This window comes from Manis pentadactyla, chromosome 4 (genome assembly GCF_030020395.1).
Source record: "Manis pentadactyla isolate mManPen7 chromosome 4, mManPen7.hap1, whole genome shotgun sequence".
Lineage (NCBI taxonomy): Eukaryota > Metazoa > Chordata > Mammalia > Pholidota > Manidae > Manis > Manis pentadactyla.
The window spans coordinates 11692109-11711435 of record NC_080022.1 but is presented as its reverse complement, the minus strand read 5'-3'; the positions used below and the strand labels follow the sequence as shown (position 1 = coordinate 11711435).

General features: G+C 41.7%; 1 protein-coding gene across 2 annotated transcripts in view; it reads left to right on the top strand.

Annotated features, from left to right (window-relative positions):
* FBXO42 (F-box protein 42) overlaps positions 1-18658 on the top strand; it is a 94471-nt gene extending 75813 nt beyond the window's left edge. For both annotated transcript variants that reach the window (XM_036914372.2, XM_036914374.2), the window contains 6 exons: positions 9063-9216; positions 10089-10199; positions 11542-11638; positions 12130-12186; positions 12834-12950; positions 13853-18658. In XM_036914372.2, coding sequence (XP_036770267.2) covers positions 9063-9216; positions 10089-10199; positions 11542-11638; positions 12130-12186; positions 12834-12950; positions 13853-14968 — 1652 coding nt within the window. In that variant the 3' untranslated portion in view covers positions 14969-18658. The remainder of the gene's footprint in view (positions 1-9062; positions 9217-10088; positions 10200-11541; positions 11639-12129; positions 12187-12833; positions 12951-13852) is intronic.
* The last annotated feature ends 669 nt before the right edge of the window (positions 18659-19327 follow it).

The following is a 19327-nucleotide window of genomic DNA, read 5'->3' as shown; positions in this document are numbered from 1 at the left end:
TATTCTAGTACTAGGTTCTGTGTGAATAGAAACTATTCTGTGGGAAAGTGATACCTAAACCAAACCAGAATTTGTAACTGCTTCACTGCTTTACCTTCTTTGCAAAAGTAAAGAATGCTTTGTAATTCTACTACTGTCTAGCATATGCGAAATTTTCTAATTTCATAGGAACCTTGGGAAACACATGAACTAATCAATTTTAGGGCATGTTAGTTCTATGTATAGGGTGCCTATCTGATTATCCAGTTTCCCACAGCTGGCTTTTGGCTTGTACCCTGTTTTGAGATTTGTTCCATTAGTCATATCTGCTCTGCGATTAGTAGGCCTTTGGTGTGTTTGGGGAATGAAGCCAATGAGGAAAACCATTGGTTCTGGGGGAATAGGCTCGAGTAATATACCTGTCCAAGTTTGCTCTTGGTGCATTTGGTCCTGACGTGCTTGATTGAGGGACCTACATAAGAGTAATACCCTTTCTTCCTCTACTTTTTTTGGTACAACAATATTTAGACTGTGTCTGGAAGTCCAGTAAGCTCATTATTTTGTAGGCAGGCCAAGGAATGGCCTAATTGAGTATAAAACCACCGTAAGTTTTCTGGAGAGAATGGTATTTATCTCATCATATGTCACCGTGATGTTCATGGGTTCTTTAACTCCGGAATGCCTGCTGTTGTCAGAGTACCCTGTGTTGTATAAGATTTCCAGTGAATCGGTTAGTCTCCAATGTGGTGGTGGGTATGTTTCAGGAAACATTATTTAACAACTATGTTATATTCTAGCTGTTTTATGGGATGAGTTGCATATATATAGGTGTAATTCTTAAAAGTTTAGGACCTGACATTTTATCTAGGACTAGTCCATATAAATGTTAGCATTAATCTTGACTAATAATATATGGTCATGTATTTTTTTTCCTTAGGAAGTTTATAAGTACTCTTTATAAGTAGCTTGCTCTTCTGGAATTTTGACACAGTGGATAAAGTTATTTGATTTGAATGGGTTTTAGTAGAATTCCAGTAAAGACTTCTTACTTGCTTTCCAGAACTCCACTTGGCTAAAGAAACCATTTATTCCTTAAGATACAGAAATTGCCAAAGTTCGTTGACCCCTGCAGTCTCTGACCTCACGATAAATTTAACTTAGATTTGAGGATCTTGCATTAAGATAACTGGGAGGAGAGTTAAAGACCCTCTGATTTAAACAAATCCACAATATGAAACATGTTAGGGACTCTTTACAAAGGCTTCACAATATTGATTCTTTTTCTTACTCTTTTTTTTTGCATCCCTGAAATTATGGAATCCTTTTAATAATTCATTCACAGCTCAGCATAATTTAATAAGAACATTCCAATGGAGCTAGACTGGAGGCATTCTTTAGCTTCCTATTCAGGGCATGGAATTTCTAGAAAGTTCCTCTTCTTCCCCAAAATAACTTCATGCTACGATAAAGTCTAGCATGATGGCTCCACATTCACATCATGTATCTTTTCATTCCTTATTCCTCCCAGGATTGCAATGCAGAAACACTATTTCTGTTTTTTTTTCCTATACATTTTTAACTACCATCACCATTTGTTCTATTAGTAATGCATTATAGTTCTAAGAAAAACTAACTTTAAGTCTCAAACTTGGGATCAAATGGAGAGTAGTACCCACCAGTTTTCTAATATACTGCCCACTAATTTACTAACCACCTTGATTTCTTATATTTACAGTGGCTTAATCTGAAGATGCTTAGTGTGAAGCACATGCTTATTTCACAGCAGTTTTAAATTATATTTCCATGCCAATATAAATAATGAAGCTATGCATAAATACTGGATTTTAAAATATGGTAGCAAACCTAAAAAAAGTGAACAACTCTGTTGAAATGCTGCTTCGTTCTTTCTAATAGAAGAACAAGAACTGCAGTAAGAAAATATCTATGTGGCTCACTTGTGGGCAATTCAGTTTTACTAACATCAGTATTGAGCTATAATTGACAAATAAAATTGTAATTTTGAAGTGTCGGAGTGATGTTTTTTTTTTTTTTTATGGATCTCTTTAAAAAGAAAAGTTTTATTTTTAAATAATTTTAGATGTAGAGGAAAAGATAAGAAAATAATTCAAAGATTCCCATATATCCTTCACCTGGCTTTCCCTAATGTTAACATTTAACATACTTGTAGTGCCCTCATGAGAAGCAGGAAATTAACACTGATGAAATGCTGTTATCTACAGACTGTATTTGAGTTTGCCAGTTCTCTCATTAATGCCCCCTTTTCTGGTCCAGGATCCACATTGTCTTTAACTTTTTTTTTTTTTTTTTAATTTTTTTTTGAGAGGGCATCTCTCATATTTATTGATCAAATGGTTGTTAACAACAATAAAATTCTGTATAGGAGACTCAATGCACAATCATTAATCAACCCCAAGCCTAATTCTCAACAGTCTCCAATCTTCTGAAGCATAACGAACAAGTTCTTACATGGTGAACAAATTCTTACATAGTGAATAAGTTCTTACATGGTGAACAGTGCAAGGGCAGTCATCACAGAAACTTTCGGTTTTGATCACTCATTATGAACTATAAACAATCAGGTCAAATATGAATATTTGTTTGATTTTTATACTTGATTTATATGTGAATCCCACATTTCTCCCTTATTATTATTATTATTATTATTATTTTTAATAAAATGCTGAAGTGGTAGGTAGATGCAAGATAAAGGTAGAAAACATAGTTTAGTGCTATAAGAAGGCAAATGTAGATGATCAGGTGTGTGCCTATAGACTAAGTATTAATCCAAGCTAGACAAGGGCAACAAAACATCCACAGATGCAGAAGATTTCTCTCAAAACAGGGGGGTGAGGTTCTAAGCCTCACCTCTGTTGATCACCAATTTCTCACCTGATGGCCCCCCTGCAACTGTGCCTGTCTTAGGTTGTTCCTCCCTTGAGGAATCTTACCCGTCTCTGGCTAACCAGTCATCTTCCGGGGCCATACAGGGAAATGTAAAGTTGGTAAGTGAGAGAGAAGTCATATTGTTTGAAAAGGTTAGCTTTTTACTTCTTTGCAGATTTATGCCCTGTGGCTTCTATGCCCAGCATTTGTCTTGAGGTATCTTTACCACTTGGAAGAATTATGATACTCGGTAATTTCTATATAAGGCACGAATTCTACTTAAGCATTGTAATTAGGAAGGAAGAAGAAAAGCTATAGAAGTAGCAGGTGGAAGAAAACATGGGAAGATTGATTATTTCTTTGACATATCCTCTTGTAGAGTAACATAAGCATGTATAGGTTTTAAACTACTAATTAAATTGTGCACACACATTAACATAATAGGAATACAGCTACATAACCAAAGCAGACCTACAATTACCAGCCATCTCCAGTGAAACCAAGAAAACCAGTTAGGCACCCTAGGCATTTGTGAAAACTTTTCAATGATATGATGGATATTGTCTAACTGAATTTGAATAGTTTGAGAATTCTTACTCTTTTTAAGTATAGTTGAACTACATTGATTCTTAAAGTAAAAATAATTTTAAAGTACCCATTTTTAACAAATAATGCAAACATTATATACCTTGTTAGGTCATAGAACATTTGATACCAGTATCTTTGACCTTTAGTTTCTGTACTATCTGGAGGATATTATTATGTTATTCTGTGCCGACCCTCACCACTGCTTCACTGGGCTCATCTTACCTTTCCACGGTAATTTTTTCCCCAATTTCCTTACAAATTGAGGTAGAGGAGCACAATTGATTTAACTTCTAGTATGACCCTATTTAATTGTGGAAATACTTAAGATGCTGAAGTTAAAGCTTCTCTTTGTGACATAAAACAGGCCTTGGAAATGTTGGATAAGGGAGTTCTTCCACTCCTTGGGATAAGAAGTAGAGAGAAAGATTTTGGCTTTCTAAAAGGTCAAGATTTTTGAGAAGTCATTTTGGAAAACACTTACTTAAGAATTGATGTATCATTGGCACTGGTCTCATCTTGCCTTTCCTTGGAGAACAAGTAAAGGATCCTGTTAGTGGTAGACTCTGAGGAGAAAGTCTTGTGGAGAAAAAGAGGTCCTAAGAATAGCCTTCTGTTCAATTTACTTATCTGTCTACTCTAGGTCTGTGCTTACCTAATTAATTAAGACTTTGGAAAGAGCTTTTCAGCTTTGAAACACTCAGACCTTTTAAGATGTCTGGCTTGTTTGTGGCAACTACTCAGTAGGAATGTATCTGTATGCATGAAGAGCAATTCAGTGTAACAGTTAAGAGAATGAGTTCCACACTAAGGGGATTGGAGTCCTGGCTCTGCCACTTATTAGTTCTTTGACCTTTGGCAGTTATTTAAATGAGCTGTGCCTCAGTATTCTCATCTATAAAATGGGAATAAAACTAGGAGTTTTTGGAAGGATTAAATTAGTTAATAAATGCAAAGCACTTAGAAAGGTGCCTAGTATATAATAAATGCTAAATAAATATTAGTCATTATCAGTAGTAGTAGCAGTAGCAGTTATAAGTAGGAGTAATTATAATTCTTTTAAACAGTAGTCCAAACACCCCTGCCAGCTTCCCCATACCTCTGAACATAGGCACACAATCTATAAAGTTAAAATCCTTTGTCTAAAGTAGTATACTGTCCAGCAGAACTTCCCGTAATGACGAAATGTTCCATTCTCTGTACTTTCTCATTCAGTAGGCACTAGTGACCTGTGGCTAAGTAGTGACTGTTGAACAGCACAGGTCTAAAATGCAGGCTTTCCTCAGGTTTGATTTTATCTATCATCATGTTTACCAATACTTTTTACTCTCGGAATAGTTTCTTCCCTTAAGATATATGTATTCTTATACTGCCTTTGTAATCTTTTTAACCCAGAACTGGTAGGTTTGCCTTGCCTCAAAAAATATTGATAATTTGTTTCAAAAGCTATTATAAGATATGCATAGTATACATGAAAGAACAAACCCAAACTAGTCTTATCTGTTAGCCATTATTTTGGTTTCCAGATCACATTCGATGTGTTTCGTTTACCTTCCTGGGACTTGGGATGACTTCCTTTCATGTCACGTATTGTCAGCTGTAATTTTCTTACTATTGTGCTTTTTTGAGCTAAATAATTACTCTGCCAGGAATACGGTAACCATATACTAGTATTTAGATATGTCCACCAGTTCAGTTCTGTTCTCAGAAACTTTGTGCCATGTAGATAACAGTACTGTCAGATGTCTGTGGCTAATTGATCTGCTATTAACTTCATATTAATTTGCTTTAAAAATAGTACAACAATATTAGGCACTGTTCTGAATGCATTACATGATTTAACACATATAATCATCACAGCCACTGTATGAGGCAGGTGCTATTGTTACTCCATTTTATAGATACAGAACCTGAAGCAGAGAGACATCTGGTAACTGGGTTGAGTTTCACAACTGGTTATGTGGGAGGGCTGGAATCTGACCCCTGGGCAGGCTGACTTCAGAGCCTGTGGTCTTAAGCCATAGTTCTTGTGTTAAATCCTTGGTGCTAATTGTGTTTTGGAACTCAGAATTTTTCAGATTTTAGAATAGGAATATGATGCATGTGCCTTTATATTCTTATGGAGTCTGGAGTACATCCTATAATTAAATTCAGTACTATTTCTACAGCAACACATACGAATACTCAACACTAAGCAGATTAAATAAAGATTATACATAACCTCATCATTTTAGGTCAAGTTTTGTTGCCAAATGAGTTTTGAAAAAAGAAAACGATTTCAGAACTCTTGAGGATTTTGGAATTTTGAATAAGGGGTTGTAAATCTGTACTCTAAATAGCCTCTCACAGAGGCCTTCATCAAGTGGAGTGAGTTTAGGTGAGGCTGTGCCTCAGTATTCTCATCTATAAAATTAGAATAAAACTAGGAGTTTTGGGAATGATTAAATTAGTTAATGGAAAAGAGAGTTGCATTGATACTGTATTTCCCATTTTTAATGACTGAAATAGCTTTGTTTTTTCCCAGTAACAATAAGCAAGTATTATTTTATGCAAATTTCAGCCAATGTAGAAAGTTCTTTATAAAGAAAAATGGGAATCATCTGTAATTTTAAAATTCAGAGATCAGCTGTTACTGACCATCTAGACTTTCTTTTTGTGTAATAAACACAGATAGAAAATAGATTAAGTGGCATCAATTTGTCCTTTTCTGCCACTAACTGGATGTGTGACCTTGGGAAAGTTAACCACTCTGTGCCTCAAGTTTCTTTATCCATACAGTGAGATTACTGTAGTGCCTATCTCCTAGACTTTTCATAAGGATTAATCAATTAATTACAGGTAAAACACTTAGAACAGTGCCTGGGGCATAGCACCCAACCATTAGCTATTTTACTCCATGTTTTGTCACTCATTACTTGCAGTTTTCACTTCATAGAGCATGGGTATTGTTCTGAAACAAAGAGCCACATAAGATTTAATTGCCACATAGTATTTTTTATATGATATTCCTTGATCTATTTAAACACTGCAAATGAGCATCCTTCTATCTATTTCCTTTTTCCTTTTGCCTGGCTGTCTCAGTAGATTAATCCTTAGAAATGAAATTGCTAATTCAAAGCATATGCACTTAAATTTTTTGATACAAATGCCCAATTTACATTAAAAATTCTGTTTTGTTTATTTCTGTGTTTTACTGTTTTGGGGACCCTAGGTCTGCTGTTTCACTTTGTACCCTTGATTTTTTTTTTTTTTTTTTTTTGTATCATTAATCTACAATTACATGACGAACATTATGTTTACTAGGCTCCTCCCTTCACCAAGTCCCCCCCACAAGCCCCATTACAGTCACTGTCCATCGGCGTAGTAAGATGCTGTGGAATCACTACTTGTCTTCTCTGTGTTGCACAGCCCTCCCCGTGCCCCTCCCCACATTATACATGCTAATCGTAATGCCCCCTTTCTTTTACCCCCCTTATCCCTCCCTTCCCACCCATCCTTCCCAGTTCCTTTCCCTTTGGTAACTGTTAGTCCATTCTTGGGTTCTGTGATTCTGCTGCTGTTTTGTTCCTTAGTTTTTTCTTTGTTCTTATACTCTACATATGAGTGAAATCATTTGGTACTTATTTTTCTCCACCTGGCTTATTTCACTGAACATAATACCCTCTAGCTCCATCCATGTTGTTGCAAATGGTAGGATTTGTTTTCTTCTTATGGATGATTAATATTCCATTGTGTATAAGTACCACATCTTCTTTATCCATTCATCTACTGATGGACGTTTAGGTTGCTTCCATTTCTTGGCTATTGTAAATAGTGCTGTGATAAACATAGGGGTGCATCTGTCTTTTTCAAACTGGGCTGCTGCATTCTTAGGGTAAATTCCTAGAGGGGGAATTCCTGGTGTACCCTTGATTTTTAAAACCAGGATTTCCAGCATCTCAAATTCAAATCTAAATATCAATCCGGAAAGTTTTGAAGTTACTACTCTGCCAAAATGTGTTACATATTTTACTGGCTTTTTCCAACTGTTTCACAGTACCTAAGAGTTCCAAGATTGAGGACAAGAACTTGAAGCTTTGGTATTTCAGAAATTAAATCATTTTTGGGTAACACAAGCATTTTAAGTAAGACCATCATATCAGTTAGGTTTTCTAATTGGTATAGGAGGTATAATTTCCTCCTAGGAAAGCAAAAGTTTTAACCAGAAATCACAAGACTTTATGAAGGCCAACACATTGTAAGTAGCCCCCTAAGTCATGATTCCTATAGGGTATGTGAGAATAGCAAGAACTCCTGGGATACCTCAGCCTGTGTCTCAGTGCTACTGATTGACAGGAGAACTTTTTCCTAGAGAAGACTCACTGCTGTCGTCAGATCCCATCTGGATTGATGTCTCTTCTCTTGGGAAGGTATTCAAAATAACTGATGCCACATAGTGTTTTAGATGCTCACTCCATATTCTGAGGTTATTGAGACTGGTACCGTCTCAATAAATCATGTTAAGTTACTCCTAAGTTCCATTCCAAGGAAGACACTCCCCTGCTCCACTTCTTTAACCTTAAGACTTTGTAATCCATACCATTAAAGCAGTCTGAGCAGGGCTTTTCCGATCATGTTCCCGTAACCCTTGCTGAAGGGGGAGTCCAAATTGTGTGCCTAAATTGGAGCACTTCAGCCCCCATCAGGTAAATACACTGTTGGGATTCCTTCTGCTTCATATTTCCTTTGAAAGATGGATCTTGCAGTTTTAACAACAAAAAAATTATTTTTAAATTTTAACATTATGATATTAATTAGCACCTGAATATTGAGACAAGTCAAATTTTTGTTGTTTTAAAATTTGGTCAGCATAACTCAGAGGCCCAGCCTCGAGGGCCTTCATAGCCACTTTTGGGATAAAGCCTGTGCTTTCATTGGAATGCCTTCATATTGGGCCTTGAAAGTCTGCGCCCATTTGTGCTAGTGACGCCCATGGCTGCAGACTTACGGGTTGTTATGCTGACATTTGACTCACAGAACAAACACTGTGTTCTTCCTCCTTTTCTGTGTCTATGTTTGGTAACAGCAGTTACTTTAAAGTGTACCCATTCCTCCTGGATCTCTCTGCATTCCTCCTTGGATCCCTTACATTCATTCTTCCCTTTGTTATCTCTGTTAAGTTTATTGAAGGGATGGCAGGAATGTCAACATTTATTAAACACCTGCTGTGTGCCTTAGACCATGCTAGATACTTTGGCTGTTTTTGTTTTTGTTTTTAAATTTTCCCCTCTTCACTCATTCCCCTACTCCCTCCCCTATGGCAACCACCTGTCTGAATGTATGTATTAATACCCCAAATAGCCTTAGGAGATAGGTAATCTCATCTCTGATTTCAGGTGAGCAAAGTAAGTTAACTTCCTTATTTGTTAAAAATGTATAAATCGGTGGTGGTTTTCTCTCAGACCTGCAAACCCAGTTCTGGCTCCCTCTTTACCTTATGCTTTATAGTCCTGTTTCCCATGTCCACCTTCAGGGAAAGGTGGTCTATAGACACCACACCAATTGCTTGTTGTGAGACACTAAATCCTAATCATGATGTTATTGACTTCTCCTAGGGTCTTATCCTTCCCCCAAAGCTGGAGCGACTCTGGTGGTGTACAAGGACTTGCTGGTGCTGTTCGGCGGCTGGACGCGGCCAAGCCCTTACCCTCTGCACCAACCAGAGAGATTCTTTGATGAAATACACACGTACTCACCCTCTAAAAACTGGTAAGCCACGAAGATAAAATCCATTCAATCTGGAATAAAAGACTTTAAATGAGTGGATTCCTTAGTTTTTTTGTGTCCAGTAATCTCTGAATATTTTATGAGAGTATGGATTCTCATCTCAGAAGAAAAAAATTTACACAAAATTTGCCTACAATTTCAGAAGGTTTACAGGACCCCCTTAAAACCAGAACTTAAGAACCTTTATTCCAAAGAGGAAAAGTGGAGTTCTAATTAATCCAATTAGTTGTCTCACCCTAGCATTCCAGTTTTTCGGTCCCCTAGTCACAGATCAGTACGTTGAAAAACTTGCTCCTTCAAATCAGGGCTTTGTAAAATCTCTTCCTAGAAAAATGAATGAACCAGCTGAAGAACAGGGAGCTCTTCAGCTTTGGCTGCTACTCCCCCAGGGGTGCTGTGGATCAAGATGATCCCTGACTCCCTGCTGTCCACCCAAGATGACTCCTGTTGTTTTCCAGCCATGCCTTTCTAAGGTGACAGCAACCCCTGTTCCTCGTAGTGGACTACTTGGTACAGGCTCTAGGTGCTGCGGCTGGTCAGGAGTGTGGGGAGAAGTGGAAGTGGTGCTCCTTCAGCAAACCAGGCTGACGCAGCCAGGGAATGTCTTGTCACTGGCTTCTCCTTTCTCCATTCTACCTCCGGGCTGTACACTGAGAATTTGGAAGTGAACACAACTTTAGCAGGCTTATAGGAAAGGCATAAGTACCTAAGGCCACTCTCCGTTTATTATCCTAATAGTATCCCTACTGCAAGTGAGAGGACTGTCATTTTAAGTGAATGCCTGCCTAGTGTCCACCTTAAACACGGCCGGATGCAGACTTCTTGGCTTCCTCCTTGCTGTCTTTGTATATTAGGTGGAACTGCATTGTGACGACCCATGGACCACCTCCCATGGCCGGCCATTCTTCCTGCGTGATAGACGATAAAATGATTGTCTTTGGTGGCTCTTTAGGGTCCCGGCAAATGTAAGTATATTTGTTTTGCTCCCTGTTGACCTGGAGGTAAGTACTCCTGGTAATAACAGAGTCAGAAAAGTGAACTAGGCAGGTCCGTATTCCTGAACATGGTTCTAATTAATCCAGCTAGGTGTCTGATCCTAGCGTTCCAGTTTTTGATCCCCTAGTCATAAACCAGAACACTGAAATACTTGCTCCATAAAATCAGAACTGTATAGAATCTCTCTTTGTTTGGCATGTGGTTTCTGTTCAGTGGGGTCAGATTCTGATGGAGCCTCCACCCTGGCTGTGTCTCCCGTGCCTACCGAACACTGCCTTCTAGGAAGCAGAGTGCTTTCCCCGGCTCTCCTTGCTGGCCCGGCTCTTGCCCTTCCGGGTGTTAGAGGAGAGAGGGAGGGTGATAGGATGGGCGGTGATGGTTCATTCTCCAAGTGAGGCGGCTTGGGGGGTGGGTAGGGGCAGGGAAACTGCCAGGCCTGGCACGCCTCTGTGAAACCTTTTCCCTGCCTGCTGTCCTCGCCTCCTCCGGCCACAGCTGGCCAGTTCAGGCCAGAGCCGAGAGGCAGAGCAAACCACTGAATCACTGTTCATCTGATTGGGCAGGAGCAGTAGTGGCCGTTTCCCCTGTGCTCCGAAATGGAAGTGAAAAGCTGTAGCAGTAAAACCATTCAGACCCAACCTTGTTCTCTCTTAGATTACTCTCCATCTTCTTGTCTTAAAACAGTTTAAAACCAGTTAAGGAAAGACTAAGTGAGCTACCCTCCAGATGAGAGGGTTTAGGGCATAAGGTATTAAGAGTTCTTATTCCTGTGTTCCTGCACGTGAATAAATGACCTCAGAGAGGTGACCATAAATCAGGGCTGCCATTCTGTTCCCTTGAGGACTGTAGATGCCAATTTGTCCTTGATGAAACTGCAACTCTCATTAGCCGTGGAGAAATTACTTTCTGTAGCTAGAATCAATCAACCTTCATCTCCGGCAATGATAGAGCTGCCTTTTGAGTTATTCTTTTTCTCTTCCTTGTGGTTTTTGCTTTTGAAACACTGTATTTTGCTTTTGAAAGACCAGTAGTTATTTCTTGCTGTTGCCAATTAACTCTCATTTAGTTAATAGTGTATTGTATGGCCTTAGATATAATTAAAATAAGGCCTCATGGGTCAGTGGGAAGAACAGAGGTTCAAAGGTCTTGAGATTGGTTCCAGGGAAGGAGGGGAAGAAAAATATAGTTTAAGTGCTAACTATGACTATGGCACCTTGCTTGGCATCTTCTATATGATTGTAACTTCATGAAAATCAGCTGTGCAGGCCCGGGAGCTCCCGAGTCCTTCATCCTCATGTCCTTACCTTACAGGAGCAATGATGTCTGGGTCCTTGACCTTGAGCAGTGGGCATGGTCCAAGCCGAACATCTCTGGCCCCAGTCCTCATCCTCGAGGTGGCCAATCTCAGGTGCTCAGGAATTAAAATAACTATTCATCAAACACTATAGTATCTTTCAGTTAGGATGGAAGAGGGGGGAGGGAGCCAGGTAAGATGCCAATTTGCATAAGCCAAAGAGAATTTGTCATTCTTTTTTGTTGGCATTTATTTTTCAACTCCTAATGGGTTATATTTATTCTTAGTGGCTTTATATTATGCCTCTCCCCAAAGCATTTACTTGCTCTTTCCTTTCTCAGGAAACCCTGCATTTTATGTGGTTGGCACATAAAATATTTTTCTTGTATTAATATTTGATCAACAAAGAATATATCCATTCAGGTTAATCATCAGGAACTTGTTCACAAGGATCAGAATTGACGTGATTTGGGGAGACTGGAGAGCTTATGTTAACTAGAATACTCTCATTTGGGACCTGGGTAGGCAATTTTCATATGCCACCAAAGCGTAGGTCAGATTCCTTTGCCTTTGTCAGTTTATTTTATATTCCTTCTTCTTCCTAGATTGTCATAGATGATGGAACTATCTTAATCCTCGGAGGGTGTGGCGGTCCCAACGCCGTGAGTGTTACTGGTGTGGCTTTCCCACGCACGTGCTGCTAGTGCTCAGAGCTTGCTTCCCATCTCATCTTGTAAGAATGCACAAGACCATTTCTGTGGCATTTTCCATGGAAAGGGTTTAGAGAACACCCTTTCACTTTGGGTATATAGCTTTTGTATTTTCTAGCCTTCTACTCTGTTCTTTTTTGAGGGGGTAGGCATGCTTTTAATCAGAGACATTTGTTTCTTGAATATTCATGTCTGTATTCCTCCTACTCCCCCTTCCTCTTTAGGCTGTCAGATTGGATGCTATCATTTTTTTCAAGGAGGGGTGGGACAGAAAAGCAGGTGGATAACTGCCAGAGTTCACGTGGAATTTGCACATTCAGAAAGTCATGGATATGTATTACCTAACCTTTCTCCTCTGCCCCTCAGTACACACATACACAAAACCACAGGCAAAATTGAAAACCACTTAAGATGATTAATGGGTCACAAGAACAACTTCATGTGAATGAATGAACCATAACCAAAAGTTTTACTGTTTTTTCTGAAGAGCCCACATGCTCTCTAGACCAGATAGAACAGCCTGGAGATTCCTGCTCTGTGTGTGTGTGTGTTGTAATGTGTACAACACCTGAGTCCTGCTGTGGGTCCTTCTCTTACAGCTATTCAAGGATGCTTGGTTGTTGCACATGCATTCGGGTCCCTGGGCCTGGCAGCCACTCAAGGTAGAAAATGAAGATCACGGGGCCCCAGAACTGTGGTGCCACCCAGCTTGCCGGGTAAGCAGAGAAACAACAGGCCAGCAAGAGGAGAGGTCCTAAATTGTAAAGCCAAATTAATGTGTAAGATTTCCATGCAAATTTGTGTAGAAATAGGAAAACACCTTTTTTTTAAAATTAAGGTATCATTGATATACAATCTTATGAAGATTTCACATCCACAACATTGTGGTTTCAGGATTCACCTGTATGATCAAGTCCTCACCCCCCGATTGCAGTCACTGTCCATCAGCGTAGTAAGATGCTATAGAGTCATTGCTTGTCTTCTCCGTGCTGTACTGCCTTCCCTGGAAAACACCTTCACAGAAGAAATGGGCATCAACCATAGCTCCGTGGGCATTGCTCACATATGTGACCACTAGATGGGAAAATGTATGTGGGCTCTACTCACCCTTTAGGTCCCAGCTTTAAACATCTCTTTGTCTATGAAACTCTCCCCAGGGTACCCCAAACAAAAACTGATAGCTCCATCCACTGTACCCTTATTCAACAGACATAACTCTAATGAAAGCACATGTAACATTACCAGCAAATGGCTGCCATGTCCATCTTTCTTCTTCTGGCCTAAATTTTATTGTCTTTTATCAAATGTACATCACAGTGGTTCAACAGTCAGTCCCCCTTTCCTCCTACCCTTGCCCACTCCTCTCCCACTTGGTAACCACTAGTCACTTCTCAGTGTCTGTGAGTCTAATGCTGTTTTGTTCCTTCTGTTTTGCTTTGTTCTTATGTTCCACAAATAAGTGAAGTCATACGGTATTTATCTTTCTGCAGATTCCATTTTTTTTTTTATCTCTGTATCTCAAATACCTACAAAATGCCTGGCACATCCCAGATGCTCATGGCAAAGTGTTTGGTTAAATGAATGATCAGAACTGAGCCTCAGGTCTTTTGTCTTCCAGGTGGGGCAGTGTGTGGTGGTCTTCAGCCAGGCTCCTAGTGGGAGAGCCCCACTCAGCCCCAGCTTGAACTCTCGCCCATCACCTATCAGTGCCACTGCTCCAGCCCTGGTTCCTGAAACCCGAGAGTACCGCTCTCAGTCTCCCGTGCGGAGTGTGGATGAAGCTCCTTGCGTCAATGGTCGCTGGGGAACCCTGAGGCCCAGAGCTCAAAGGCAGACCCCCTCAAGTTCTCGAGAAGGGAGCCTTTCCCCAGCAAGAGGAGATGGCTCCCCCATCCTCAATGGTGGGAGTTTATCTCCAGGAACAGCAGCTGTAGGTGGCTCTTCCTTGGACAGCCCGGTACAGGCCTTATCTCCTAGCACTCCATCTACCACCGAAGGATACGACCTGAAAGTCGGACTCTCTTTGGCCCCCCGACGAGGGTCACTACCAGATCAGAAAGATCTGAGATTAGGATCCATAGATCTGAATTGGGATCTGAAACCTGCTCCCAGTAGCAATCATATGGATGGCGTGGACAACAGAACAGTTGGGGGAAGTATGAGACACCCTCCTGAGCAGACGAATGGTGTGCATACCCCACCACATGTGGCCAGTGCCCTTGCAGGAGCTGTCTCCCCAGGTGCGCTGCGGCGGAGCCTAGAAGCCATCAAAGCAATATCATCCAAAGGCCCTTCAGCCTCTGCAGCACTAAGTCCTCCCCTGGGGTCTTCTCCAGGCTCCCCTGGGAGCCAGAACCTGAGCACTGGGGAAACAGTACCCATTTCCCGCCCAGGGCCTGCCCAGGGAGACGGACATTCCTTACCCCCCATTGCCCGCCGCCTGGGCCACCACCCTCCGCAGTCCCTAAATGTTGGCAAACCTTTGTACCAGAGTATGAACTGCAAGCCCATGCAGATGTATGTGCTGGACATTAAAGACACCAAGGAGAAGGGGCGGGTCAAGTGGAAAGTATTTAATAGCAGTTCTGTGGTTGGGCCTCCTGAAACCAGCTTGCATACAGTGGTACAAGGCAGGGGTGAGCTCATCATATTTGGAGGACTCATGGACAAGAAACAGAATGTGAAGTACTATCCAAAAACAAACGCCTTGTACTTTGTGCGAGCAAAGAGATAATGTGTTCTAAACCCCTTTCCCTTTCTGTGGCTTTTAATTTTCCAGTGTGCAAGCATTTGGACTAAGAATTGGGAAAACAAAGGACGCAATTACTCCCAAACCAAAAGCCCAGCTCCCAACCTCACCCATTCCAGGCTGGGATCAAATCTCCATTAAGAAAAAAAATTATATGTAAGTATATAAATATATATTATATAGCCACCTCTGTTTACAAAAAGGGAGCAGTCTCCGTCCTGGTGCAGGTAAAGTGGTCGGCTGTGACTTAGAAGAGGCTTTGCCCCCTTTTCTGCTTTGCTGGTAACTAGATCAAGGTTTTAGGGAGCAGACTAATGTCAGAACTTTCCTAAGGAAACTGAAGAGTCCCCATAAGTCTTTATGCGGCCTTCTTGGAGTTAGAAAAAGAAAAGTGTGTGTAAGATGCACAAGTGGAGGCTTCAGAGTCACACGCTTCAGGTGTTGGCGGGGTTAAAGGAGCCTCTGAAAGCTGTTCCTCCCCTTCTAAAACCAGAGGACCTGTGAGAACTCCTGTGTGGTAATGCCTGTGCCTGGCCCCATTCTGCCCTTTCTGACTGAGGAAAGTTTCCCAACAAGGACTTTTGTACCACGTCTGTATGCCAGGATCATCATGAAACAATGTTTATGCAGTGACCTAGTATCCATTGGTCTTGGAGTGCACCCTCTGTGTCTCTGAATACATTTTGCTGTCTGATTTGGGAATTTTCTGACAATCATATTTGGTTGCAAGTTGCCAAAACCACATTTGTTCTCTTTTTCCTTTTCTTAAAACATGCTCCTCAGAGCCTGCCTTTTCCATTTATTGGCTGCTCTTTCTTTTCTCTTTGTTTTTGTTAGCATATGTGGATTTTTTTTAAGCCCTAAAACCTTGCTCATTTTCTGTTTCTTTTATAAAGCTCAGGTGCCCAGGGAAATCTACCCAAAATATTTCTGGATCCCTTTCTCTGGTGTCACTAGGGGGCTGGTAGGGAATTCCAAGATGCCAGTATCCTGAGAAATCCTTGAATCATCAGTAAACAGCATCTTTTCCTTATGGGCTTCTTTGACCTCCAGAGCACATTGTGCATACTCCTCCATGTTTGTAGAATGTGGAAATTGGTCCTGGAAGGGAATCCCAAGAACAGTTCTTCTGGAAATGATTTTTGCCTGTGTTGTGACATGTGTTTTTCTGCCTGCCTGTTGACAAGTGACAGGATTGAATGTCGGGCGCTTGGCCTCTGATGCTTGGCTGGCGGCAGGAGCAGCTTCTCCTTTGTTATTGCCTTATTCACGTGTCACCCAAGTAAGGCTTGGGTTTTTCACATCATTTCTGAGATGAAGTGTAACTAACTAGAGCATTTCTTTGGTTGGTACAGAGAGTTAAAAGTTACCAATCTCTAAACCGTGGCATGGACATAGGAGATGTTGGAATAAGCTCCACGTAAGTGTGTATTCTTGGTGATTTCTCGTCAGTGGAAAGAAGATTTTTGTTTTGCCTTTAGGAGTTACATTTCAAAACATTGCATTTTCTATCCCCACACTCTCCTTTTTCTCGTTAGTGTTTCCTAAGCACAAGCCTGCTGCCGCTGGCCCCAAGGCCTGGCTTTCAGCCAGCTCTTAGCAGTCTGCCTGATAAGTGGGTTTTCTCCTGTTGCATCATGTTGAATCCTGTCCCCTAAGCCATTAGCTTTCACAATGTGCTCTTGGTGGGAAAGACCCCTGGTGCCAAGCCCAGGCAGGGCCAGCTGACGGGGAGGGTTTTATGTTCCAGAAACTGCTCCGTGTGCTCCCTTAGATGAAGAAGCTCCCATGTGCCTACTTGTGTGGTGTCCAGTTACTCAGAGCTCAGCCCTTGGCTTTCCAGACTCCCTGCCCTGGGGCTGTTACCAGGCCTTTGGCAGACCGTTAGGTTAGGTGATGCGCAGGAAGAGAAAGCTAGCCTAGAAGGTCAGCAGCTTTGCTGAAACTTGTTTATGACATTGTATCTGTGCATGGACAGTGCCTCCAAACTCAGTTCCTATTGAAATATAAAGTATCTGGAGGCCTGGAAGTCCAGAATGTCAGCTGTAGTCTTTCCCTTTGTCCTGTGGCCTCCCCACACTCGCTGTTACTTGCTGATTCCTTCTTCCCCAAGTAGGCAGGCATCAGAGATGATTTGTTTAGAAAGTAACCCAGTTGCTCACCTCCGTGGCATCCCAGTATTACACCACTCAGAACCAGACTGTCCATTTACACTCTTTTAAGAAAAATCTGCCTCATCTGCACCCTGTGGTATTGGTCTTGGTGACTCCTGGGCACCATGGGCATACACCTTGGGGTGTGTAACTCAATACAGTCAAGGTGATTGTCCCCTCAGGTCCTTGTGAAGCCGCATGTGCAGTGGAACTTCAAGTGTCCCGGCTAAGGTGAGCATTTCCACAATGCCACGGAGGTCAGGTCAGATTGAACCACAACTCTGGTTTCGACATGATGCCAGTTCTGTTCTTAAAATTCACTGAGAGAAATGGGACAAAATATTTTTTTAAACCCGCAGAAGCACCTAAAGCAAATACTTATCAGTATTTAAGATCCATTTTGTTTCTACTTGAAGCTTTAACCCCTTCTCTCCCCGCAAGTGTGCCTTCGAGAGCCCCCGTGTCATACTAACTGCATCTGCCACCTCACTGACCTCGTGTGAAATTTTAGTCTCTTCCCACCTTCCTGAACAGAGCTTCCATTTCCTCATTTTGCAGGCTGTGCCTCAGAGAGCGTTCTGAGTTTTTGTTCATATTTATACCCTTTGCTGGTGGGCTTCACAGACTCCCCACCTTCCCTCCACATAAACCTTCTGGGAGGACGAATTAGGGGTCAGAACAAGCTTAAATTTAGTTATAAGGCAATACTGGACTTACTCTCCTCCCAGCCCTCTGCACACTGACTTGATTTTAATATTTGAGTTTTATATCGAGTTGAATACATGAACAACATAGGAATTATATTGGAACTCTTCACAAAAAAAGAAGAGGGAGAAGAAAGAAGACCAGCTGAGGAAGTCTGACTCTGGGGGACCGAAAGCCACCAGCTGATGGAGAACAAAGGGACGCTCCCCTCCCTTCATCTTCCTGGGTTTCCTTCTGCTTTGCTTCTTTTCCTTCCCCTTAAAAGTGACATTTCTGGTTGGTTTGTCTGTCCTTGTCCTTGTGGTGGTCCTGGCATGGTGATGGGCTCTGCTTTGCATTACCTGTGCTCTCTTACCAGGGCACAAGCCAGTGTGGGGGATCTGAACATACCCAGGGGCAAGGAAGCTGAACTTGGAGGCGTGCGTCCCGTGCAGCCTCCCCGCAAACTGCAGAAGGCATGTTGTGCATGCTCACCAGTACGTGGCTCCCTCTCTTCATGTTCACTGTCAAATGAGAGCAGCCCTTGGGCATTGGCTCCATCTGTACTTGTAACTCTTCGCTCTGCTCCCCTCCCACCAACCAGGGTTCCTGCCGGGGCGCACCCATGCGGCCCGGCGAAGCTGGTGCTGTGAGCGATGTTTCCCATACAGCTCAGGGGTCCCAGGTGGCTTACCCTGAGATGGTCGTTTTAGGCACATAACAATATAGGAATGAAAAGTGGATTTCACTGATATTTAAATCTGTCTATTTCATTTTTGTTAATGTTTTTCCCCAATGACTTTTTAGCAATTTAACAAATAAAACAAAATGGACAGAGTTGCCTTAACTGTTTTATTAGCAAAAAAGAAGAAACAAACAGAGCTGTGATGGAAGGCAACTGAGCTTGGAGATTGAAGTTTGAAGTAGTTAGAAAGGTATTGTTTCTCCTCCAGGAAGATTCTGTTTTTGGGTGGAGATGGAGAGTTTCCCTTCCTTGGGGACAACAGCATTTAATAATAAAGCAACCCCCTCATGTGTGGAGGACTCTGTGTTTGAGAATCCCAGTACCACTCTGAGGTGGAGACCCAAGAGGAATGATGAACTTGGAACAGAGGTCCAGGGGCCAGAACATCAATAAAATTTCTGGTCTCCTAACAAAGCTGAGAGCACGGAGCCCCAGGACCTTGCACGGCCTTAGAAGGCCGTGATCGAATCCTGCCCTCCCCTACTTAACTGCTTAACTGTGGGTACAAGTTTCCTCACCTCCAAACCTAGCTGCTCTTTCTCACGGATGCATGAGGATTAATTGAAGTTGTATATGTCAGCACTAGCACTATGCCTGGCACATAGTAAATGCTCGGTGGATGGCCGCAGTTACTGAATATTAGCTCTTGAAGAAAATACAAGCTCCTGCAGAAAGGGCTGGGCTCAGTGTGTAACTGTTAGGAGTATCCCCTTGCTAAGGATCGTACAGAACCTCAGAGGCTTTGGCCTCTCAGGAGCAGTA